The sequence below is a fragment of the Heterodontus francisci genome, chromosome 15, assembly GCF_036365525.1.
Source record: "Heterodontus francisci isolate sHetFra1 chromosome 15, sHetFra1.hap1, whole genome shotgun sequence".
NCBI classification, from domain to species: domain Eukaryota; kingdom Metazoa; phylum Chordata; class Chondrichthyes; order Heterodontiformes; family Heterodontidae; genus Heterodontus; species Heterodontus francisci.
Window position 1 is genome coordinate 24,083,297 of NC_090385.1, and position 26,754 is coordinate 24,110,050.

The following is a 26,754-nucleotide window of genomic DNA, read 5'->3' on the forward strand; positions in this document are numbered from 1 at the left end:
AATAAATCCGTTTGTCACGTTCTGGTAGGAAATTCTTTGGTTGGGTGAGGTGTCCCAGAGTTGAATAGTTGGATGCCACTCGAAGTCTCTCTAGGCAAGGTTGATGAACAGCCTGTGATGGGTAGGCATTCAAGGCAATTTGGCTAAGCAGGCGTCACATAGGTCTTCCAGCAGAGGTGTAGCAACAGGTCTGCTTAGGATTCAGCAGCGGTAAAGCAGTAGAAGCTTTCTTCAGGTACCGGGATTTCCCAAAACATAGGAGGCAACAGGAACCACACTGAATGCAGGAATTCTTCAGAGACAGGAGGCAATAGGAATTTCACATACAGGGTTTCTTTTCAAGAGTGGCAAGTTTCCTTTACAGAAGGAGGTCTTTTTCTGTAGTCTCCAAGCAGGTCTGGTCTAAGTTTCAAAATTTCAAATGCCTGCTCTTTGTCCAACTCACTGGTTTTTAAAAGGGTCCAAAAAAAAGTAAACCTTCCTGGGCCAAACACATGACCAGACACAGTGTCTCCCCGTCATTCAAAGTGTGGCTCTGAGCAGGTCAAAAACCCCTGGCTGGCTTCCTTGAAGCTGATTGCTTTTCCTATTCTTGTATATAAAATCAACATCCAAATAATTCAGTTATTTGCAGGTGTCCATGTCCACTGAAAATCTTCTTTTCAGTGTTTTAAAACACACAGAATTCTAAGATTTAGTACAAAAATAAAACCCTTGTAGCACAATATCTTAACTATGTGAGCTTAAATGCGATGCCAAAGTCGCTAAAACTAGCTGACAGCAAAGCAGCAACAAAACAAGATGAGGCTTTGCAATTATGTATGAAGGCTATAGAATCCCAAATCTGGAAAGAGGTGATCAAGAAAGTATCTACAAGCAAAATTGTTCACACACTATCATATCTTCACAATGTTTGAAATGAACTACTGTTACTACCATAATACACAGCAACTGTATTGTCATTCCACACTCATTGAGGGAATGTGTTGTTGACATATCACATGAAGGACACCAGGGAATAATCAAAACCAAACAACTCCTTAGGGAAAAGTTATGGTTCCCAATAATTGACAGTATGGTACAGCACAAAATTAATCAGTGTTTTACATGTCAAATAACCATAATGTCAAATCTTCATGATCCTCTCAAGATAACCAAACTACCTCCAGGACCATGGATTGAAGTCAGCGTTGATTTCACAGATTTACCCACAGGTGAACACTTGCTTGTTGTCACTAACGACTACAGCAGATTCCCAATCGTGGAATTAGTTATGTCAACTTCAATGAAAGCAGTCATCCCAAAGCTTGACCAGATTGTTGCCTTGTTTGGAATCCGTCAAACGGTCCCCATTCAATAGCGATGAGTTCAACAAATTCGCAAACTCATAGGAAAATCACATCCATTGGCCAAAAACTAATGGAGAAATCAAAAGATTTATGCAAACCTTGAAAAAAGTGATACGTACAGCTACATCTGAGAACAAATCATGGAAGCAAGAGCTATATCACTTTCCTCGTAACTACAGAGCAACACCTCACTCGACTACTGAAAACCTCCAGCTACATTCATCTTTGCACATCCTATTCACACACATCTTCCTGAGCTACCCCGCGGAGCTAATGATCAACATGTACGTGAACACAATCGAGTACAGAAGGATGGAATGAAGGTACATGCAGAGCGAAACATGAAATTTAGAGCTACACCACTAAAGTCAGGAGATAAAGTACTTGTGAAATGTGCTGGTTATATTGGAAAATAACCCCTTATGATATCCAACCATTTGTTGTGACCAAGACAAAAGGATCAATGATCACTGCTAAGCGCGGTTCATAAATGACACAAGAAATGTGTAATTCCTCAAAGCACTGAAAACATCATTCACAAGCATTGAATCTGTGGTGGAGGCAAATTCCGACATCGACATTTCAAATGAAGAACATGAATCAAATGAGACTACATCTGATGTCAGGTGATATCCTACTTGTGAGAGAAAACACCCACCATACTTAAGTGATTATGCTAAGAAGTGAACTATTTATGTTTAAGTTTATTGTTTACTGTTTTGGAAACAAACCATTGAAGCATGCTATGTCTCTTATTTAGTAAGAAGGGGAGGGATGTAGTGTTGTAGTGTTTTGAAATTTCAGTTGCATTGTGCATTGTGTACTCTAGAGGCTGCCGTAGAACACACTTGCTAGCAAAGGGAAAGTGAAAGTAAAAACAGAATAAAGAAGAAGCTAAGAAATGAAAGGCCAAAGTGAAGAGAAACAAAACTGAATCATAGAATGGTTAAGCCCGTTCAGCCCGTCGTGTCTGGCTGGCTCTCTGCAAGAGCAATTCGCCTAGTCCCACTCCCCAGCCTTTTCCCTGTCGCCCTGCACCTTTTTTCTCTTCAGATATTTATCAAATTCTTTTTTGAAAGCCTTGATTGAATTTCCTTGCACCACACACTCAGGCAGTGCATTTCAGACCTTAACCACTCGCTGCGTAAAAAAGGTTTTCCGCATGACGCTGTTGCTTCTTTTGCTGTTCACCTTAAATCGATGTCCTCTGGTTCTGGATTCTTCTGCCAATGGGAACAGTTTCTCCCTATCTACTCTGTCCAGACTGCTCATGATTTTGAACACCTCTATCAAATCTCCTCTTAAACTTCTCTTCTGCAAGAAGAATAGCCCCAGCTTCTCCAACTTTTCCACACAATTGAAATTTCTCATCCCACCACCATTCTTGTGTATCTTTTCAGCACCATCTCTAACGCCTTCACATCCTTGCTAAAGTGGCGACCAGAACTGGACACAATACTCCAGTTGAGGCTGAACCAGTGTTTTATACAGGTTTATCATAACTTCCTTGTTTTTGTACTCTATGCCCCTATTTATAAAGCCCAGGATCCCATAAGCCTTATTAAGCTGCCCTGCCACCTTCAATAATATGTCCATATATACCCCCAGGTCCCTCTGCTCCTGCACCCCTTTAGAATTGTACCCTTTAATTTATATTGCTTCTCCTCATTCTACTAAAATCGCTTCACATTTTTCTGCATTAAATTTCATCTGCCACTTGTCCGCCCTGGGGAACCCCACTATATACCTTCCTCCCAACTGCTCTGTTTCTTGTCATTCAGTCAATTGGGCATAAATTGGGCATATCACGGAGCCGCCACAATCTACCATGTGGCAGCTCATTTAAATAGCTGGGGCAGGCTACCCCACCCCCACCCCGATCATGTGGAGGGGCTGATCTGTCCTGTCTCCAGCAATGGCTTCAGCTGCCTATGTGCAGGCGCTGATGCCATTTTTAAAGGGCTGTCAGTCCTACCGGGAATTTTAAATATTTAAAGGTAAAGTGAATAAAAATAAATAAATACGTTTCTTTTGCCTCCTCCCACCCTCCCAATAACAATTAAATTAATTATTTGTCCTTCCCTCCCCCAAATTACTTATCTTTATAATCTGACCTTCCCCTCCCAAACTGCACAAACTTTCAACTCCAACCCTTCCCACCACCCCCTACACCCATGACGTTAATTTAACCCTGTTTCCCCCCACCCCTCCAGCACTGATAAACTTACCTCCTCCCCCCTCCCCATCCCCATCCCCACCCCACACCAGTGTGGCACCTCGTTTCCCCGAACGGGGATCCGAAGCACAGGAGTGCTGGCCACTGGGCCAAAGATCGCAGTGGGACATCAGACGGTGACGTGAGTTTCATTAATTAATTCATTTTAATTTATTTAAATATTCAAATTAGTGTCCTGTCACCGAGCAGAAGGGAGAGGGGGGGGTGGGGTGGTTGCCATATGGCCTCGGCACTGCCGGTAGTATCGAGTCGGGCCCTCCCAGCATTGGGGTGCATGGTGACCCTCTCCCGGAGGCATCTTCAGGCAACCCCCCACCACCACAGAACCTGACGCCTGGGGGAGAACAAAATCCAGCCCAATTTCTTATCCATGCCTCTACTGTCCCTTTTATTCTATTGGCTCTAACGTTGCTGACAAGCCTGTTATATGGCACTTCATCAAATGTCTTTTGGAAGTCCACGTATACCACATTAAATGCATTACCCTCATCAACCCTGTCTGCTGCCTCAACAAAACACTCAAGCAAGTTAGTTAAACACAATTTGCCCTTAAAAGATCCATGCTGGCTTTTCTTAATTAATCCACATTTGTCCAAGTGATTGTTAATTTTGTCCAAATTATCGTTACTAAAAGCTTTCCCACCACCAAAGTTAAACTGACTGGCCTGTAGTTGCTGGGCTTGTCCTTACACCCTCTTTGAACAAGGCTGTAACATTTACAATTCTCCAGTCCTCTGACACCACCTCTGTATCTAAGGAGTATTGGAAGATTATGGCCAGTGCCTCCACAATTTCCACCCTTACTTCCCTCAGTATCCTTGGATGCATCTCATTCGGTCCTGGTGACTTATAAATATAAGTATAGCCAGCTTATCTTATACTTCCTGTTTATGAAATTTTAGCTTTTCCAGTGTCTCAACTACCTCCACTTTCATCAGGACTTGGACATCATCTTCTTCTTTGGTAAAGACAGACACAAAGTACTCATTTAGTATCTCGTTCCTGCCCCCTGCCTCAATGTACACGTCCCTTTTTAGATCCCTAATTGGCCCCACTCCTCCTTTTACTGCCCTTTTACTATTTATTTGCTTATAGAAGACTTTTAGATTCCATTTATGTTAGCTGCCAGTCTCTTCTCATACTCTCTCTTTGCTTCTCTTATTTATTTTTTTCACCCCCTCTGAATCTTCTTTTTTTAGCTCAGCTCTCAATTGTATTATCCACCTGATATCTATCATGTGCACCCTTTTTCTGCTTCATCTTGCTCTCTATCTCTTTCATCATCCAGGGAGCTCTGGATCTGCTGTACCTTTCTCCCTCGTGGGAATGTACCTTGGCTGTACCCAAACTATCTCCTCTTTAAAGGCAGCCCATTGTTCAGTTACAGTTTTGCCTGCCAATCTTTGATCCCAATTTACTTGGACCAGATCTGTTCTCACTCCATTGAAGTTGGCCCTCCCACAATTAAGCATCTTTAACAAAAACAAGAAATGCTGGAATCACTCAGCAGGTCTGGCAGCATCTGTGGAAAGAGAAACAGAGTTAACATTTCGGGTCAGTGACCCTTCTTCGGAACTGACAAATATTAGAAAAGTCACAGATTATAAACAAGTGAGGTGGGGGTGGGGCAAGAGATAACAAAGGAGAAGGTGCAGATTGGACCAGGCCACATAGCTGACCAAAAGGTCACGGAGAACAGGCAAACAATATGTTAATGGTGTGTTGAAAGACAAAGCATTAGTACAGATTAGGTGTGAATACACTGAATATTGAACAGCAGCAAGTGCAAACCTGAAGAAAAACAACCTGAAAAAAACAGTGGGTAAGCAAACTGAACAAACTAAGATGAAATGAAATAAATGCAAAAAAAGATTGTAAAAAATGTAAAAAGGAATGTAAAAAAAAAGGAAGAAAAAAATAACTAAAAATGAAAGTAAAATGGGGGGCTGTCATGCTCTGAAATTATTGAACTCAATGTTCAGTCCAGCAGGCTGTAGTGTGCCTAATCGGTAGATGAGATGCTGTTCCTCATCTTTAATCATCTTTACTCTAGATTGCTCCTTGTCCTTTTCCTTAGCCAACCTCAACCTTATGATACTATGATCACTGTTCCCTAAATGTTCCCCTACTGACACATGATTCACTTGACCCACGTCATTCCCCAGAACCAGATCCAGCAATGCCTCCTTCTTCATTGGGCTGGAAACATACTGATGTAGAATGCACAGGCATTACTGGTTATAGAGGTGGAAGGGAGACAGCATGAATTTAAAGGATGGAGGTCTTGCTGCATGTAAGTTGTAGAAGATGGCACAGCTTTGATATTGGCTGTCTGCCAACAGTTCCACTTGAGCGACTTTAAATATTTTCTCTTGGGTTTAGTGTCACTGGCCTTATAAGTGGATCAGGATTAGTGCTTATCTTTCCAATGCAATATCTAGGCTTACCTTTTGGCTATTCTCACACTCTCAGGTGCAGGTGTTGTGATTTGTGACCTGCCTGTGTCAGTTCTGGTGGAAGTAGGTAGCATGTAAATTTCATCCTGCCTCCTCATTTGAATGATTGTGGTTTGCATGTCAGTGTGACTCGTGCTGCTGGCTGGCTGCACACGTGGTAGGGGGATTAAGAACGAATGAGACTAGCGCATGATCCAGCTAGTCTCCAGCTCTTAAAGGTAGTCTGTCCCTCTTAAAGGGAAGCTGCACTGGAAAACTGAAGGCTGCAAAAAAAATGTCATATTTGAAGATTGAAGGTGAAGAATAATGGAGCACCAGACCATGGAGAGGTCTCCAAGATTCAGTGATGCTGCACTGGAGGCACTAGTTACCCAGGTGGCCTCAAAGAGTGAGGCCATGTTTCCGCAACGGGACCATGAGGCTCTTACGCCTGACCCTCTGAAGTCAGTGGGATCAGTTGGCAACAGACGTAAATGCCCGGAGTCTGGCCCTGAAGAGCTGGTAGCAGTGCTGGAAAATGTTTAATGACCTCACGCGTGTGGTCAACGTCAGTGAATGCGTCTTCATATCAACTCTCATACCCAACAGACCACCAGTGTCTCACGTTGCTTAATGCAACACCCTTCCATCACTTACCCAGCAGCAGTCCCTAGCATTCAGTATTCAACACCTAACACCCAGTTACTCCGCCTCACCCACACACACCTTCCAATGATGCCAACTTCACACCCAGCTCTCACTGCCTTCGCATACTGCCAGCTGTTCAGCAATTGCAGGAACATCTACCAAACACAGTGCCATACATTCATTAGTATTCTGACCCCTCTCTTGCAAGAGAAGGTAACATATAACAGAAGAAGCAGGGAACCGGTGGACAGCTGCCACAACTCCATCCACTCAGCTCAACCGAGATTGTGCTCGGAATCATGGGGCCAGCTGCGACAGGGAACACGGTGTCTGGCACCACTGGAGCCATTGGATGATGGCAAGTTACAGCCTCAGGCTTCTCAGCTCCCTCCTCATCCTCATCCTGCGACGTGGCATGCTGTAAGCTACAGATGGTCTGCTTTCCACCCCACCCGCCCTCCTCACCCAACCCTCCCCTTCCTCCCCTTCTGCTTTTATGCTTTCAGACATCCAAGAACTGTCAATTTGCCACAGCAGACACAGGAGGTAGAGAGAGAGCAATCCCACACCAGTGATAGGAGTCAGCATCACTTGATCTGACAGTTGCAGCCACCAGTTCAGATAATGGCACTGCGTGTACTTAGAGGGTAGTATAGAGTCAGGATTGTATGTGCTGAATCACTGGGCATGAGTGGACTGCAGCCTGGACAGGGGGAAAAGTAACTTGTGTGCCAGCTCCCTGGAAGGCGATGAAGGGCGGCCTCCAGGGTAAAGCTGATGAGTATGCCCAGAAGATGCTTGGTGCATTAACAGGCCTGCCAGGCAGCCTTCTGTCACTGTCAAGAATCTGGGTCAAAAACCTGGAACTCCCTCCCTAACAGCACTGCGGGTGTATCTACAGTGTACGGACTGTGCTGGTTCAAGAAGGCAGCTCACCACCACCTTCTCAAGGGTAACTAGGGATGGGCAACAAATGCTGGCCTTGCCAGCGATACTCACATCCCATGAAATAACTTTTTAAAATGCGCCTGGAGGGGTCCGGCTGCAATGTGGCAGAGTGCAACGCACAAAGCTAGGAACCCATCTTCACCTTGGCAACGGTGGCCAACTCCATGACAGCACTTGCAGACCCAGCCGTGATGCGTGTCTGGTAGCCATTGTCTCAGCTTCCACTGCAGCACAAGTGGAAGCTGCTCAACATTTCAGGGCAGATGCCATGAGGTCCATGCTTGCATACAAGCTCAGACTGCCGCAGATCTCAGTGCTCAAAGGGGCATGCAGGCTATCGCAGCTGTCCAGCAATCTGTTCTCCAACAGATCAGTAGGCTCTCACCCCTGCGATTCTGCCAGTGTCCTTGCTGTTGCTTCTCAGCCAGTCAGCCTAGACTGCTGCTGTTCATGCTGAGATGGTGCAGTCCAAAGTAGGGCCGTCAAGGCCCAGAGCTGCTCAAGGTCATCCTACAAGGCCATCTTCAGTCTCTGTCACTGCAAGTCAGCAGCCTTCTACCAGCCATGCTGCAGCCACTGGAGTAGCACTGTGTGGGAGCACTAGGACAGGCAAAGGCACTTGCAAATCAGACACTAATGGAATGCACAAGGATGAGTAGTTCATTGTTGTTTTTATAATTGGAAGTGTTATTGGATAAAGATGTTAAATAAAGGTTTTTGTTGGGTGAGTTTTTTCGTTGACTGGTGGGGCATCTCAACTGGATATAAGGGTGGGGAATAGTGGGTCCATGTTGGTCAGGAGAAGTTGTATCACTGAAAATAGGGCCTGATAATCTGCTGTCTGACAACCTGACTGGTAACAAGGGGTCCAGAATGCCTCCTCCTGTTCCTCTCCCTCTTTGCCGAGCTTCCCCTCTCTGCATTCTCTGCTCCATTTCCTGGTCATGTTGCAGACTAAGAGACGCTGCCACCACAACCCCCATACCTGGCTTAGGTATTCTTTTATCCTCCCTGGCTGTATGCATCAGCTCTCAAAGACCAACTCCAAACATACTCCAGAGACTTTGCAATCGTAGAAGTTCTTCAAAATTACATTGCCTGCAAAAGTTGGGTACCTGGCCCTTTAAGTAATGCTAGTGCTGGGCCTCTCTTGCAGCTGAACACTTGATCTTTGTGGAGTGATGTGCAAATTTTTTCAATGGACCTGCATGGTCCAAATTTGGAAAATGGGTGTCTCATCGGCCAGTAGGATATCACCAGATCCATTGCTTCCAGCGCTCACAAAGGATGCCCCTGGCGAGCATCCTTCTCAAGATGGAGCACCACGGGGGCTGCGCTGGAAGTTACAGGTGGTACAGCACAGAGCCCCTGGAGGACAGTCGGCTTCTGTAGCACAGTCTCCAGCATTGCTATGGATATGAATTTCGCACCACCCCCCACATATGCCTTTTATTCAAACAGCCAGGAATTTCCTTGGAGCTGCTCTCGCTCCACTGCTGTAACTTCACCAGAGGTTTGGCTGAAACCAGGTTTACACTCCTGTCAATGGGCTAAATTCATTCTACAGACTACCAAATCTCCAAAACTAGACTCAGGAAGTCAGATCTTTCCCTTTCCCTTTGTGACAGTTTCTACTCCCTATTTCTCCCTGTGTTCCAGCTAGATAGGAAACCCAAAGTCTTGATCTCTGATCCTCATCCAGATTTTTGTGTTGGGGATTAAGCAATCAATCAGACCTGATTTATCATCTTATTTTGGGTCCTTGGTAGCTGCCTCCATTCTTTCAAGACTCCTATTCTTACCCTTGTGAGGGTCCACATTTATGGTTGTTTACAGGGCAGGTACAGTTCTGATGTTAGTCCTTTTTCACAAAGTGTATTACGGATAGGATGAATTCAAAATCTTCTGAATTAGAGACAAAGGCAATGAAATTGGTACACCAGCAGCTTGAAACAGGCTCAAAGCGAATCGGCAGCTGATTTTTCTCAATGCACCCGATCCTCTGTTCACTGAAGCTCACAGAATGATAGTTCAAACTCTATTTGGAGACTCGTTTCCGAATATCAATGTCACTTTTACTTATTTTGAAATTAAAAATCTGGGCAATATTTTCCAAGTCAATGGAAACTAAAAAACTGCCGCAACGTATATATAACAGGCTGCTCATTCACTACCAGCCAGTTTTGCGCTGCTTCCATAGATCAATGTTACCCCCAAAACAGTTTATCCTCTTGAATTTCACCCAACAGAAGTTTGTTTACCACAGTTTTGAAACTAGGGTGAATGGTGGTTAGGAGCAAAGGCCAAGCCAAGTTAGAACCAAAGCTTCATTGCAATCTTGTTTTTCCATCATGACATGCTTTGTCAACAAACAGGAAACCTCAAAAATAGTCTGATTACACTTCATTTTTGCAGTCTCGCTAAATTCTCACCACAGGTTTTGTGTGCGAAACTATTAGTGCACATTATCCTATTCCCATGAACTTGCATGAACTGGACTAATTTAAAGTCAGCAGCTCAGGAAGTGTAGTGTACTGAATTACACCCAAATCTTAGTTATTTGAATGACTGACCACTGTCACCCAGCCACCCCTTCTTACATTTTTTTATGCTTCGGAAGTGCAGACATTTACAACCATAGTCTGGGAGCTGGCATTTTATGTGACGCTCCTCCTGCTCTGAAATCATAAGGTTCAGTTCAATTATATCATGATTGGATGATGCTGCCCACATCCCCTTGTCTCTATTTGTACTGTCTCTGGAGCAGAGCATAACACAAGGCACTGCACTAAATGTCTGCTGTCAGACTGCCTCTGTACAACAGTTCTCAAGCATAAATCAGGGTAAAATGTTATTACGATGGGACACCAGTAAATTTCCTTCCTGTTCCTAAAATGATGCTACAAAATAAGTGTAATTTGCAGTTCCTGCCACCTACTGGTCAGACTGAAGACATTTGCTGTAAATAGCAAAAGAAATCACTCTTGAAATTAATGAGGTGGAGAAGTAGGTTTAACATAACAATGCCTCAATGCACTTTATTTATATGATTTCAGCTGCCAATTTTGAAAGAATGTCAGCATACCGTGCTGAAACAATGATCTTTAGTACGATTAATTTCTTCCTGCATTTCAAGCTTGAAATGGTGCTTGCTGTCAGACTAGTGAGAATTCTGATTGGTGATGTTTAGATCAGGAAGCTGAAATTTAATGTAGCATGCAAAAAGTGTGTGGAATCAATTAGCAGGGCAATATTTTCAGCAAAAAAATGGTTTATGCTTGTAAATATATTGGATTGAATGGATCCCACTTAAATAGCATATAATGGGAAAACAACTTGTGATTTGGGGCCCATAAAATGAAGTGGAAATGGAGTTTAGGAAGTTGAAAAGTATGACTAATAATACAAGCAGTGTCATAAGGAGCAGAATCACCTGCCCACTCACTTGGCCAGGGGCTCTTTTAAATTGAGTAATCTACATGAAGGCCCAAACCCCATTCCTGCAGAATTTCACCAACATTGAAAGAAGTGGGAGATAGGATGAGATCAAGCCTGGGTTGCAAAACTCTTTAGATTGTAGGAGGATGAGAAGTCCCTGGGAAGAGCCCTGGGAAAACATAAAAGTGGGAGATGGTTTGATAAGCCCTTGATCTAAACACAATAAGCATACAGGGAAGAACAAGAAATAGATTATGTTTTTATAAGACCTAAAAATGCGAGAAAACTAAAAGACAACAAATCAACAACAACAAGAAAATAAAGGTAAAAAAAATTGAGTACTAGATTTGTTTATTAGCTGACTGCTACATTAATGCATCTATTAATCATTACATTTTTCCTAAAGTGTTATGGAAACGTTACATATGACATATATTCTGTTGTGTAAGAGGACAGGGTCCCTTTATTTAAATAGGCTATTTGTCTTGGGTAAATTACTGAAACTTTAGTTGGACAATAATCTGCTAAATAATATGTTGAAGCTTAAATTTTTACACATGTGTGGAGCATAAACACCTTCATAGTCCTGTTGGGCCAGAAACATATGTAATGGTGCTCCTCACAAAAAATATTGAGTAAACATCAAGAATGTGTGGTTGTGATTGTTGAAATGAGCAACATCATTTGTTAATGATAGGTTAATTATGTTGTTAAAGATACACAGGTGAAGGGCATTGTTTCATTAAGGACTTAGAGCAGATATAAAGAGAACCTGTTGTGGTATGGGGAAGTAGGAGGCAGAGGTAAGTAATGCTGCATTCTGTGAATAAACCAATGCAAGAAAAGGATCTGTGTCTAATTTCATTCTTCACCATTTGGCTGGAATCCAGATACCATCATTGTTTTGAGTGATGCCACCTTCATTTTCCAATTGCTGAAACTTTTCAGTTGCAACAATGTTCCTTGAAAAAAGAAACTTAGGCAACAAAATGTTGCTCCTTCATGAAAGCATCCTTTTTTTGTTGGAAACGTGGTAAAGTGATTTGTTGTGCAGAAAATCCTCAGTTGTGAGATTATTTTATTTCATAAGATCCCTGTGGAAAATGGCAATCAACATATTAAAAGCAAAATCAAACCACTGTCTTATCCACAAAGAAACAATTACATCATTATCATCTGCTTAGTGATGGTGGTACTTTGCTAATTTGTTAGCCCTCAAGTTCTCTTTGTAGATTATTTATCTTCATTTTAATGGGAATTTTTAAAAAATTCATTATTATCCCTCACCTTTTACATTCTTTGGAGGGATTGGGTGTGTAATCTACCTCTGGGACTCTTGAACCCTGTTCAGAGCAGCACAGGCAGAATGTTATAAGTTGACTCCCAAATTCATATAGTGAATGTCTAATATCAGTGGGAGCAACTAGGAGAGCATCAGAAAACAAGTGTATCACCTGGGTAGGGAGAAAGGAAGGAAATGATTCATCTTGTACTTGCTGCCCTTGTGCTCATAGCATCCAGAGGCTTGGACTAATAATCCAGACATACGAGTTCAAATCTCACCATGAAGGCTGGGGAATTTAAACTCAGTTAATTAAATAAATCTGGAATAAAAAGCTAGTATCAGTAATGACCATGAAACCAGAAGTTTCACTAATGTCCTTTAGGAAAGGAAATCTGCAGTTCCAGCATCTGCAGTTCCTTACCTGGTCTGATCTATATGTGACTCCAGACCCACAGCAATGTGGTTGACTCTTAATTGCCCTCTGAAATAGACTAACAAGCCATTCAGTTCTACCAACTGCTTTGATAAAGTATAATAATCATCACACTGACTGCAGCGGTTCAAGAAGGTGGCTCACACCACGTTCTCAAGGGCAGTTAGGGATGGGCAATAAATGCTGGCCTTGTCAGCATTGCCCACATTCCATGAATGAATAATTGTTTTTAAAAACTTGCTTCTCGCCATCAGTCTAAGTGTGGAAATAAGAATGGTTCTGGGCAAAAAAGAAACTTCTCATGATCTACCTTCCTAAATATGTGGACCAGACCAACATGACATTTTGAGAATGGATACATTCTGGCCAGACAGAAGATCACAATGGGTGATTAGAAGGCAGGACATTCATGGACATTTTCAGAAGTCTCCTGAATATTTTTGGGGACTTGGATATCACGTGGAGCACGATTTTCTACTTTTTCCTAACTTTAGCAAGAAAGAATATGTGAGTATGAAACAGGGAACACCCAATCACATTGACCTCTACTTTTCTCCTGGAGTTACCAAAGTAATATAAATATAATTTCATAATGAGTCAAGTGAATAGGCAAAAGAAAATATATGGCACTTCCCACTATGAGAGGTTTTGACAGAGTAAATAGGGAGAACTGTTTCCACTGGCAGGAGGGCCGATAACCAGAAAAAACAGATGTAAGATATTTGGCAACTTGGCCAGAGGGGAGATAAGGATAATTTTTTTTAACGCAGTGAGTTCTTATGATCTGGAATGCACTATCAGAAAGGCAGCAGATTTACTAGCCACTTTCAAAAGGGAGTTGAATTAAAAACTCGAAGGGCAAAATTTTCAGGGAAGGAGCAGGGATATGGGACTAATTAGATAACTCTTTCAACGAGCTGGCACAAGCACAGTGGACCAAATGGCCTCCTTCTGTGTGGTCTGATTCTGGTATCAGAATAACTCTCCTTACTTAAGAAGACAGAGACAGTATTATGTATGTTTAAAAGAATAAATTATGAATATTTTTCCCTTTAAGGATTTTTGTGAAAATTGGAGGGACAACATGTTCTGTATCGGTAAGAAAATATTGTCCAAAACAAATCTGGTTGAAACATTAACATCTTACAGCAAAACAAAACTCTTCTTTTAGAACAAAGAACAGTACAGCACAGGAACAGGCCATTCGGCCCTCCAAGCCTGCGCCGATCATGATGCCTGTCTAAACTAAAACATTCTGCACTTCCTGGGACCGTATATCCCTCTATTCCCATCCTATTCATGTATTTGTCAAGATGCCTCTTAAACTTTGCTATCGTACCTGCTTCCACCACCTCCCCCGGCAGCAAGTTCCAGGCACTCACCACCCTCTGTGTAAAGAACTTGCCTCGCACATCCCCTCTAAACTTTGCCCCTTGCACCTCAAACCTATGTCCCCTAGTAACTGACTCTTCCACCCTGGGAAAAAGCTTCTGACTATCCACTCTGTCCATGCCGCTCATAACTTTGTAAACCTCTATCAGGTCACCCCTCCACCTCCGTCATTCTAGTGAAAACAATCCGAGTTTATCCAACCTCTCCTCATAGCTAATGCCCTCCAGACCAGGCACCATCCTGGTAAACCTCGTCTGTACCCTCCCCAAAGCCTCCACATCCTTCTGGTAGTGTGGCGACCAGAATTGTACGCAATATTCCAAGTGTGGCCTAACTAAGGTTCTGTACAGCTGCAGCATGACTTGCCAATTTTTATACTCAATGCCCCGACCAATGAAGGCAAGCATGCCATATGCCTTCTTGACTACCTTATCCACCTGCGTTGCCACTTTCAGTGATCTGTGGACTTGTACGCCCAGATCTCTCTGCCTGTCAATACTCCTAAGGGTTCTGCCATTTACTGTATACTTCTCACCTGCACTAGACCTTCCAAAATGCATTACCTCACATTTGTCTGGATTTAATTCCATCTGCCATTTCTCCGCCCAAGTCTCCAACCGATCCATATCCTGCTGTATCCTCTGACAATCCTCATCACTGTCCGCAACTCCACCAACCTTTGTGTCGTCTGCAAACTTACTAATCAGACCAGCTACATTTTCCTCCAAATCATTTATATATACTACAAACAGCAAAGGTCCCAGCACTGATCCCTGCGAAACACCACTAGTCACAGCCCTCCATTCAGAAAAGCACCCTTCCACTGCTACCCTTTGTCTGCTATGACCGAGCCAGTTCTGCATCCATCTTGCCAGCTCACCTCTGATCCCGTGTGACTTCACCTTTTGTACCAGTCTGCCATGAGGGACCTTGTCAAAGGCTTTACTGAAGTCCATGTAGACAACATCCACTGCCCTTCCTTCATCAATCATCTTCGTCACTTCCTCAAAAAACTCGATCAAGTTAGTGAGACACGACCTCCCCTTCACAAAACCATGCTGCATCTCGCTAATAAGTCCATTTGTTTCCAAATGGGAGTAAATCCTGTCCCGAATAATCCTCTCCAATAATTTCCCTACCATTGACGTAAGGCTCACCGGCCTGTAATTTCCTGGATTACCCTTGCTACCCTTCTTAAACAAAGGAACAACATTGGCTATTCTCCAGTCCTCTGGGACCTCACCTGTAGCCAATGAGGATACAAAGATTTCTGTCAAGGCCCCAGCAATCTCCTCCCTTGCCTCCCTCAGTATTCTGGGGTAAATCCCATCAGGCCCTGGGGACTTATCAACCTTAATGTTTTTCAAGACGCCTAACACCTTCTCCTTTTTGATATCGACATGACCCAGACTATCTACACTCCCTTCCCTAGACATCATCCACCAAGTCCTTCTCTTTGGTGAATACTGGTGCAAAGTACTCATTTAGTACCTCATCCATTTCATCTGGCTCCACACATAGATTCCCTCCTCTGTCCTTGAGTGGGCCAACCCTTTCCCTGACTACCCTCTTGCTCTTTATATACGTATAAAAAGCCTTGGGATTCTCATTAATCCTCTTTGCCAATGACTTTTCATGACCCCTTTTAGCCCTCCTGACTCCTTGCTTAAGTTCCTTCCTACTTTCTTTATATTCCTCAAGGGCTTCGTCTGTTCCCAGCCTTCTCGCCCTTACGAATGCTTCCTTTTTCTTTTTGACTAGGCTCACAATATCCTTCGTTATCCAAGGTTCCCGAAACTAGTCAAACTTATCCTTCATCCTCAACGGGATATGTCGGTCCTGGATTCTAATCAACTGACGTTTGAAAGACTCCCACATGTCAGATGTTGATTTACCCTGAAACAGCCACCCCCAATCTAAATTCTTCAGTTCCTGCCCATTATTGTTATAATTAGCCTTCCCCCAATTTAGCACCTTCACCCGAGGACTACTCTTATCCTTATCCACAAGTACCTTAAAAACTTACGGAATTATGGTCACTGTTCCTGAAATGCTCCCCTACTGAAACTTCGACCACCTGGCCGGGCTCATTCCCCAATACCAGGTCCAGTACAGCCCCATCCCTAGTTGGAGTATCTACATATTGTTTCAAGAAGCCCTCCTGGGTGCTCCTTACAAATTCTGTCCCATCCAAGCCCCTAGCACTGAGTCCCAGTCAATATAGGGGAAGTTAAAATCACCAACCAGAACAACCCTGTTGCTTTTACATCTTTCCAAAATCTGTCTACATATCTGCTCCTCTACCTCCTGCTGGCTGTTGGGAGGCCTGTAGTAAACCGCCAACATTGTGACTGCACCCTTCCTATTCCTGAGCTCTGCCCATATTGTCTTGCTGCATGAGCCCTCCGAGGTGTCCTCCCGCAGTACAGCTGTGATATTCTCCTTAACAAGTAATGCAACACCCCCACCCCTTTGACATCTCCCTCTATCTCGCTTGAAGCATCTAAATCCCAGAACATTTAGCTGCCAATCCTGTCCTTCCCTCAACCAAGTCTCTGTAGTAGCAAAAACATCATAGTTCCAAGTACTAATCCAAGCTCTAAGTTCAACTGCCTTACCTGTTATACTTTTCGTATTGAAACAAATGCACTTCAGACCACCAGTCCCACTGTGCTCAGCAACATCTCCCTGCCTGCTCTTCCTCTCAGTCTTACTGGCCTTATTCATTAGTTCCCCCTCAGTTATTTCACCTGCTGACCTACTGCTGTGGTTCCCACCCCCTACCACACTAGTTTAAATCCTCCTGAGTGATGCTAGCAAACCTCGCAGCCAGGATATTTGTGCCCCTCCAGTTTAGATGCAACCCGTCCTTCTTGTACAGGTCCCATCTGTCCCTGAAGAGATCCCAATGATCCAGATATCTGAAACCCTCCCTTCTACACTAGCTGTTCAGCCACGTGTTTAGCTGCACTATCTTCCTATTTCTAGCCTCACTGGCATGTGGCACAGGGAGTAATCCTGAGATTACAACCCTAGAGGCCCTGCTTTTTAACTTACTTCCTAACTCCCTGAACTCCCCCTGCAGGACCTCGTCACCCTTCCTGCCTATGTCGTTTGTACCAATGTGTACCACAACCTCTGGCTGTTCACCCTCCCCCTTCAGAATGCCCCCTGTCCGTTCAGAGACATTCTTGACCCTGGCACCAGGGAGGCAACATACCATCCTGGAGTCTCTTTCACGTCCACAGAAGCGCCTTTCTGTGCCCCTGACTATAGAGTCCCCTATAACTATTGCCCTTCTGTGCTTTGTCCCTCCCTGCTGAACAACAGAGTCAGCCGTGATGCAACTGCTCTGGCTGCTGCTGTTGTTTTCCCCTGATAGGCCATCCCCCCCCAAAAGTATCCAAAATGGTATACTTGTTAGAGAGGGGGACAGCCGCAGGGGATTCCTGCACTGACTGCCTGCCCCTTCCAGCGGTCACCCATCAATCTGCCTGCTTTACTTCACATTTTAACTTGTCTAAGATTTCTGGAGGTATTTGCACCAAAAGGTGGGCACTAATTAATGTATTTGTTGACCACAATAGTTAGTATTTTCTCCTTACTATAGCACCTTACTTTTTAAACTGGAAAAATTCAAATGGTCCACCCAGCAAACTTTGTGTAATGTGTTTAACTGTGGTTAGTCATATGAAGGACGATTGTAAAGCAAGAATGTATGCACAACTTACTGTAACAAGAAGCCCGTTTTAACCTTGCCCACATGACGAAAACAGGGTGGTCAGGTCACTAACAATGAAGGAAACCAAGACAGAAATATAGAAGGGCCGAGTTGGGGAGAGAAAGATGAAAGTGATAGACACAGGTAATTAAATATCCATAGATGATTAAATATGCTAAAGACAAGTACTCTTGGGAATAAAATGCAAATAGGCTGGAAATACAGAAGCGTTTCATCAACATCTGTAAAGAGAAAAGGCAGATCAATATTTTGGGCAGAAGAAAGAAAGAAGTTGCATTTATGTAGCATCTTTCACATCCTCAGGAAATCACAAACCATTTTACAATCAATGAATTACTTTTGAAATGATTTCACTGTTGTTATGTAAGCAAGCTTGTGAAAATCAACAAGTGCACAGCAAGAAGCCATAAACAGGAATGACATAAATGAACTGCTAATCTATTTAGGTGGTATTGGTTGAAGGATAAATGCTGGTCGGGAATTTCCCATCAAACAATATCAACTGAGCACTCTGGCAGGGCCTTGGTTTAATGAGTCTTTTTTCTTTGGATGCATCAAGTGGACTTTTTCCATGTTTTCTTATGTTCCAGTCTACAATTTGATCATGCTATGGGAGCACCACCTTTCTGAGCAATTAATAGGAATGTTTTCCCAAACTGCTTCTTGACTATGTTTCTGTTCACAGAAACCATCTGGATTGAATGAAAACCACAAAGAGATTCTATCCTGAAACATAAGTGTCCTTCAGAGTGTATCAGAAGTTTGGGCCCCATGTTGTTTGGAGGCTGTTATTAGCAGTTCTATGATTTAATGTAAAAGGTGGAGGGGGACGTCAGTGTGCTTTGTTTTATCCTTTTAAATTCCCAATTTTTCCCCCTTTCTCTTCTGACTTATGCTGACATACAGTTCTAGGATATTAGCAGCCCTAGCAGGATCTAATCACGTCAGGCATTCTGTACATTATGAACCCAGGCCAGGCTGATGTGATGGAAGCTTGTTTTCTTTATAATGATTGTACAAGTTTAAGTGAAAGGAGTTTGGCTAGTGATTCCATCAGTTCCTGTTCATTGGCTGGAGTAACTTGACATATAGAGAAGAAGACCAGTTTATTATATAGCTGATGTGGCCATAGCAACTAAATTAAAACAGACTTGTGCTCACCTTTTACCCTTTATCAGGTACAACACAATAATCAATAGACACAAAAATGGCACAATAGAAAATATCGCCCACCGATATAATCTTCTTTGCTTATTCTCTGAAAAACAAAACAATGATCTGTTCTTTTTTTTCCTTTCCTCCCTTAATCTCCCAAAGATCAGAGACGTATGTTGGGGTACAACCCCACAGGTTACAGTTATTCATGTGCAGATCAAAGCAAGCAATTCAAATATAGCATGCATAATAGCCAAGTCCAATCCTGTTTCATTACCCACATTCATCCACTTTCCAGCAGGGAGTCAGTGGACACAATATCAGGATGGGGAGCCTTGCATTTCCCTAACCAAGAAGGGCAACTGTAGCCCCAGGGTGAGATCAGCTAACTCAATACAGACCAGGAATTGAACCTGGGACCTTCTAAACCTCTTTAGGCTTAGTATCATGCCAGAACATTTGCCAGCTAAGCCATCAGAAAAGCAATTTTTTTTTTACTAAGTAGTGAAACATTTTGGGGGGAGGGGGAGGTTGTGGGGGGAGTGAACTTGTTAATATTTTATTACTTTTGTGTTCAGCAGGGTGAACCTACAAAGTAGTTTGATATGTAAGTCGGCTGAACAAATACTCTCAGATGAAGTGCAAAGGGCTAAATTGAATGCAGAATGCCTGCAAGGGGCTATAGCCAAATTTCAAGGCCACAATTAACCATTTCTGTTACTTCATGTGCCAACTCTATTCTGCATGGTCACCACAGATGCTCTTGCAGCAGATGGCACTGTTCTGTATCTCTACTGACTCAGGGACTGAGAAGATAGATCCCTGTAGTGTTCCCAGGTAGGTGTGCCAAGACCTCCTAAAATGGTTGGTGGCATCTTGAAAACACTGGGTTGTGATCATCCTGGTATTCTTTTTATGCATTCCCGCATAATGTATGACAAGCTCTGATTGGGCTGCTTTGGAAGAAGTTAGGCTTTCACATCGAGTAGTGATGTGATCGAATGTCCTCTGACTCAGTCTCTTTTGGGAAGAGGAGCCTCTATGAGGCACGGATGCTGACTACAGGTCATGGAGTTTCACTCAGGCAGCTTGATCAGCCTGGCAATCCACCCCAGGTCAACCTCTTCTTACATAACGCCAGTTTCGGGATTCCTATTGGCAAACCTACTGGTGTCAGGAAAGAGATAAAATGGTATTAACGAATGGCCATTTTCACAGAAGCCTTTGTGCCAGGGGGCAGGATAGCATTGAGGAACAGGCTGCCAGCTGGTGGCGCTATTTTTAGCACACACCCGCCTCTGCTCCCAGCCCCGGTGGGGGCTAAAAATCAAGCCCATCGAATACAAAAGCCAGAAAGTTATACTAAACCTTTATAAATCACTGGGCAGCCTTCAGCTGGAGCATTGTCGCCAATTCTGGGCATCACACTTTAAGAAAGCTGTCAAGGCCGTGGGAGGGGTTTGGGTGAGATGCAGAGGAGATTTAGTAGAATGCTACCAGGGTTAAGGGACTTCAGTTACCTGACTAGAGAAGTTGGGATTTTTGTCCTTAGAACAGAGAAGGTTAGGGGGAGATTTAATAGAGACGTACCAAATCAGGAAGGGTTTTCATCGAGTAAATAAGGAGCAACTGTTTCCACTGGCATTAACCCGTGGATACAGATTTAAGGTAATAGGCCAAAGAGGCAGAGGTGACACTGTGAGTTATTATGATCTGGAATGTGCTGCCTGATAAGGTGGTGGAAGTAGACTCAGTCGTAACTTTCAAAAGGGAATTGAATAAATACTTGAAGGGGAGAAAATTGCAGGGCTATGGGACTAATTGGATAGCTCTTTCAAAGAACCAGTACAGACATGATGGGCTGAATGGTGTCCTTCTGTGCTGCAAGATTCTATGATTCCAAGACCAGGACTTTCCCACCCCGTAGCGGATGGCCTTGGAGGCAGGGGTAGGGGGTGAAGATTGGTGACGTAAATTTGTGTGGGGTGGCATTGACACAGTCGTCTGACATCATCATGTCGGGTCTGTATTTTACCAGCAGCGGATGGCAAGTCAAGTGCGAATGGCGCATGTTTCTTCAAAACTGGCAAGTGAGAGCTTGTGAAGCTTATTAATTAAACTGTATCATACAGGCCCGTCCATGTTTTATGGAGAGTGCATGGAGGCCACGAGGCGTCAGAGCCCCAACAGTTATTTAAGGGCAGCAACAGGGCAGCATTTGAGGCCATTGATGCACTCGGCAGCCATGGGATCAGGCAGTTTCCCTTCACAGGAAGATTGGTGCAGCGAGGCCAGAGTGATTTGCACCGAGGAGGGGGAGTTAATGTACCAGGGATTTGGGGTCGAGCCTCCCTCATACCATCTAGCGGTTGGTAAGTGGCTTCATTGAGAGGGGGCTAAGGGGGGTGGTTGAGGAAGGAACTGGCAGAGTGGCCCTTCGGTCCGGCAGTGCATAAGTGCCGTGGGCATCAGGAGGCGGATCCTTCAGTGAAGAGAACCTGAAAGACAGGGAGGTGTGGGCACACAGATCCAGTCAGCAGCAACCTCAAGTCCACCTGTAGGGGCAATTTTAGGATGGGGAAGAGGCAGAAGGCCACTGAGGGATCGCAGACAGGCACCAGCATGGAGAACTAGGTACCCTGTAGCAAGGTGTACAGACAGAGGATGGGTTACCTCCAGATGTCGTAGAGTCAGCGTTGCCAAAGACGACACCTCTCCTGAGAGGCCTTCACAGATATTTCTGCCATGATGATGGACAAACTGAGCCCCATTGGCACTGGGGTCACCCAATGCCAGTGCCAGTGAAGGTCACTGTGGACCTTTATTTCTCTGCCTCTGGTTCACTCCAGGAGCTCACAGGATATGTGTGGAATCTCACAATCAGCTGCACATCATTGCATCAAGGTGGTGACCGGTGTCCTTTTCAGGAGGGTCAGCCAACACATACAATCTGGAACTGACCTGGACAGTCAGTCCAAGAGAGCCAGAGGATTCGATGCCATTGCTGGATTCCTCCAGGTGCAAGGTGTGATAGACTGCATGGATGTGGTCATCAAGGCTCCCACAGGCCAGCCAGCGGCCTTCATTAACAGGATGAGATTCTAATCCATCAATGTGCAACAGCAGATCCTGCAAGTGTGTGCATGTTACCCTGGGTGCAGCCACAACGCTTACATACTCTGGCAATCCCAGGTGCCACAGATTTTCAGTCCCTCAGTGCGCCTTCAAGGCTGGATTCTTGACGACATGTGATACAATTAAAGACATAGCTACTGACAACAGTAAAGACCTGTAGGACGAAGGCAGAGGAGAGATACGATGTCAGTCATGCGGTGACCCTAGCCACCATCGAGCAGACCATAGGTCTCCTGAAGATGAGATTCAAGTGCCTAGATTGTTCTGGTGGAGCACTTCAATATGCCCCAGCAAGGGTACAGTGGCTATTTTCTGGCTTTATACCAGACAGTCCAGTTTTCAGGTGGTCTGGCCCCTGTCCGCTACCCAATTTAAATCGGCTGTCTTATTGTCTGGTATTTTTATTTTGAGGAGCCCAGCGTCTAGGGAAGCATTTAAAATTGAAATGATTGGTCCTGCCTGTGCCTGGGAAAGGCCTGCCCAGGGCCACCTTCGCAGCCCCACAAAGATCCTATCGGGCCTATCTGTGTGCGTGTCCTTATAACGTCCTTACGCTATGTCACTTGCACAGTGATTAACGTAGATGTAGAGCCACACATGGGCTCTCGAGTAGCTGCCATGGGGAGGGACACAATGGCAGCCTGGCAAAACCTCTCCATGTCTGGCTGTGCCTTGCTCCTATTCTCAACCTGGATATTGCTTCCCATAAAATGGATTGGGTTACTAGGCAGTCTCAACATATGTATACACAGATCCTGATTAAAAGCATCACTGGATTTTTTTTTAACCCTGCTTTAGCGCCTCCAAGGTTCATTATAAGCTGAAAATGTGCAAGCTCTCCCAGTTTAGCTCGCGCTAAGACACTGGTTCATTATATTAGGTATTCTCACTCATTTGAGCAAAAGGTTCGAATCAATAGTTATTATTATTAATTTATTTTAATTTTAAAAAGTGTGCAAATGCGTGTGCGTGGGTGTCCAGTATCCTTGAGGTCCGAAGGTGGCCACCCTAAGGAAGGGTCTCCTGAACTGTGGTGGTCTGCTGTGCTTTGCACAACTTGGCGCTGCAGAGGGGTGAGGCCTTGGCCAATGAGGATTTGGTGGAGCATGAGACATCCTCAGACGAGGAGGATGATGAGGAAATTGATGACTAGCTGCAGCATCCAGAAAGACATGAAAGACCCCAAAGAGGGCGCTACAACATAGGTGCGAGGAAGACTTGGGAGGTGATCATATATACATGAATCAGATGACCCTTCCCACATTATCCTTCCTGCCGAATAAAGGTCCACCTTCAACCTCCACTGTTGCCGTTCACTTTGGTTGCAAGTTCAGACTCTCTCACCCAGTGCCACCTGGTCCTTCTGGCTGGTCCCAGTGACAATGACACATGCCATGGTCCCTCCCAAACAGCTCTTGGTACTCTTGCACTTCCAGAGGGCCTCCAACAATAGATGGAGATGCAGAGAAAACAAATTACACCTTTATTACAAACATAATCAGACACATGCAGTTACACCTTAACTATCTACTCACCCATGAAGCCCAAGTGCATTTACTATGTTTTCTTAATTCCTTTACGTGAGCTCCAATGTGGTCATCCCCCTTCCCTACGATCTCCGGTGGAGGCAGGCTGATGAATTTGCTGCCCTGTGGCCTGGGATGACGTTGGCGGCCAACCTCTGACTGCCTGAGGTCTGGCTGTCCCTGGCGTGCTGAGGGGCTCCTGCACAGATGCAGGAGCCTCCTCTGTTGTCACAGTAACTTGACGCACTGATGTCACTGGCAGAGGGGCCAAGGAGCCACTGTCCACACTAGGAGTGCCTGAGAGGAGCCCCCGATACAGAAGGCAGCCACTCCTCCCTTGTAAGGTACACTTCTACCTCCCTGCTTACCTGAGATGGATGAGGAACTGGTCCATCTCTCATCTCTCATCTCTCATGTTGCCACTGCTCCATTGAGCTCATGGACAAGGCGATGGAATGCAAGTTTGCACGCATCTCCGGCACCAACTAGCTGGTCTGCTGGATGTGGCTCTCCAGGAGATTTGCCAGTTTCTCGACAGAAGAGACTACACATGCAGATGAGAGGGAAGTCGCTGCACTCAAGGCCTGGATGGACTCCTCCACTGTCCGAGCCAGGGTGCACATACCTTCTGGAATCCCCACCAGATCTTCATGCAACTCACACTGAACTTCCAGCATCTGCTGTCTTACTGACAACTCCAAAGGCACATCATCAGCCTGGGGCTCAGCAATGGCTGGCCTCCTACACTGCTCAGTGGCCTTGGCTGTCACAGCCTCCAACAGCTGGTCAGGCACATGTGTGGTGCTCTCACCAGGGTGTGACCCTGTATCTACTTGCGAATGCATACCCACCGATGTGAAAGTATCTGCGCTGGTGGAGGGTGCGAAGAAATGATGTGAAGTTGCACTCTCTAAGGTTACCTACACCTCCTCAGAGGTGGACTACTGTCCCCCAGAGATGGCATATCTCTGTTCTTGTGGATGACCTGCCTGAGAGAACAGAAAGATCAAAGGGTTTCGCCTTTCCAAACACTCACGTCCAAAATCAGCTGGTGTTCCAATCGATGTACGTACAGTGGGGAACACAGGAACACCATCCCTCATGCTTGCCTTAGGCTCCATCACGTTTGCTCATGAGACTACTCACCCTCTTTCCGACTGCACTTCTACCTCACCGTCCATGACGGAGTGACCACCATGCTGCCCTGCCAGCTCAAATATCTCCTCTTCCATAGGTGTCCTCCTGCTGGTCTGGGCCCTTTCCTTAGCGTTGAGGGCCCTCTTCTTCCGTAGAAACATGGAAGAGGAATGGTAGTCACCCCACAAGAGCAGGCACAATGCCTACTTGGCTGGCACCCTAGCTGCTGACATTGGAGCCACTGGCATGCATGTGGCATTGGGTCACTCTGCAGTCACCTTCTGAGGGTCACCATTGTTAGGCTCACAACTTTTGACAGAGCTGCATCCATTCTTTTCACAGGAGATGCTGCAGCCTCACCCCACTGCCACTGACATGGTGGGCTGTCCTTCCCTAGCAGCCGCACCCTCATTCTTATCCAGTTGCTGGCCCCCTTAGGGAATCGAGGTGTGGTACTCACCTTTGCGACGCGGAGAAGGTCGTTGACATGCTTGCGGCATCGCAGCCAGGTTTTCTGGATGACCACACAGCTGCTGACCTCTTCCGCAATCTTCGTCCAGGCTTGCTTAGTTAGGTGGGGAGGTCTCCTCCTTCTGTCCCTGGGGAAGAGGACCTCTCACCTTGCCAGGTTAGCCTGGAGGAGGACATGCAGGGAGTCATCACTGAACCATTGGGACATTTGGTATCTTCTGTCTGTCATGCTGAAAAGTGCCTTGTTCCCTAGGCCTTCACTGTGCCTGCCTTGCTGGCCTTCTCCCAATGGCAGAGCTTTGCAGGGGAAGATCTGAGGCAGGGCACAGGCAGGCGGATACACAAGTCTGAAGCAGCTGTGGATCAGGGCAGAAGCTGGTGGACAAGAAAGCCTGAAGCAGCATTCAGTGCTGGTGGCCCTTTAAAGTTGGCACCAGCACATGCAACTTCATCAGCTGGCGATGTGGCCGTGCCTCAGTCCCCGCCTCCTGCTGGTGAATGGTCAGCCACCCTGCCTGCTGTTAATTGGCCAGCTGGCATGAGATTCTGCCAAGAACGGGGATCGGAGAGGGTGTGGTCAGCACCACCTGCTTCCAATCTCACCTTCCACTCCTCGCTAATTCATGGAAAGTTCCGGCCTAAGAGTATGTAACAAAAGCATTTCATTTACCTGTGTTATTTCTTCCCCAGTAAACTGGTAAGCTCCACTCACTCCACAGGTCAGTTGTGCCACAATACTGGTTCATCTTGCTTTGCACTTGAAATGTGTAGAGTTTCCCTGGATCCACAATTAGCAAATTAAACTTTGTTTGCTCATTGATTGTTGATCTCTACATGTATAAATAAATAAAAAGTAGAACTTAATCAAATGTGATGACAACTTTAATATATTTAATCGCAGACCTCAGTAAAGAGGGTAACAAAATGTCTCCAAAATTGTAAAAGGTTTGTTAATTGTAGTGATTGGTTAGGATTCATTTTGATCTAAATTTTATCGCTTTCTTAGCAACTAACATGCTGTTAATATGTAAGGATGTAACTAGTAGGATGGATAAAGGGGAACCATTGGATGTATTATATTTGAATTTTCCAAAAGCATTCAATTTGGAGCCACACAAGAGGTTATTACAAAAAATATTAGGACTCGTGGCATTGGGGATAATATATTAGCATGGATTGAAGATTGGTTAATGGGCAGAAAACAGAGAGTAGGAATAAATGCAACATTTTCAGTTTGACAGGGTGTAACTAGTAGTGTACCTCAAGGATCAGCTATTTACAAACGATATTGATGATTTAGATGCAGTTACTGGGTGTAACATACCCAAATTTGCTGATGCTACAAAGTTAGGTGGGAAAGTAAGGTGGTGAGGAGGACGCAAAGTATATAGACAGTGGGCAAGAAACTGGGTGAATATAATGTG

The 26,754-nt window shown here is 44.8% G+C and overlaps 1 protein-coding gene across 4 annotated transcripts in view; it reads right to left on the reverse strand.

Moving 5' to 3' along the window:
* Nucleotides 1–11,388: 11,388 nt before the first annotated feature.
* The window catches only part of LOC137377542 (cytokine receptor common subunit gamma-like), a 51,459-nt gene continuing 36,093 nt past the window's right edge, over nucleotides 11,389–26,754 (reverse strand). Inside the window, exons 5-7 of one of the 4 annotated variants that reach the window (XR_010976436.1) lie at nucleotides 26,001–26,160; nucleotides 17,896–18,127; nucleotides 11,389–12,148 (exon numbers count right to left, since the gene is read on the reverse strand). Coding sequence is in view for 3 of the 4 variants with exons in the window: in XM_068047247.1 (XP_067903348.1) it covers nucleotides 12,133–12,148; nucleotides 19,068–19,164; nucleotides 26,001–26,160 (273 nt within the window). In the remaining variant the exon portion in view is untranslated. Of the gene's footprint in view, nucleotides 12,149–17,895; nucleotides 18,128–19,067; nucleotides 19,165–26,000; nucleotides 26,161–26,754 lie in introns of those variants that run through there. The other 3 variants (XM_068047247.1, XM_068047248.1, XM_068047249.1) reach the window with 3 other exon arrangements.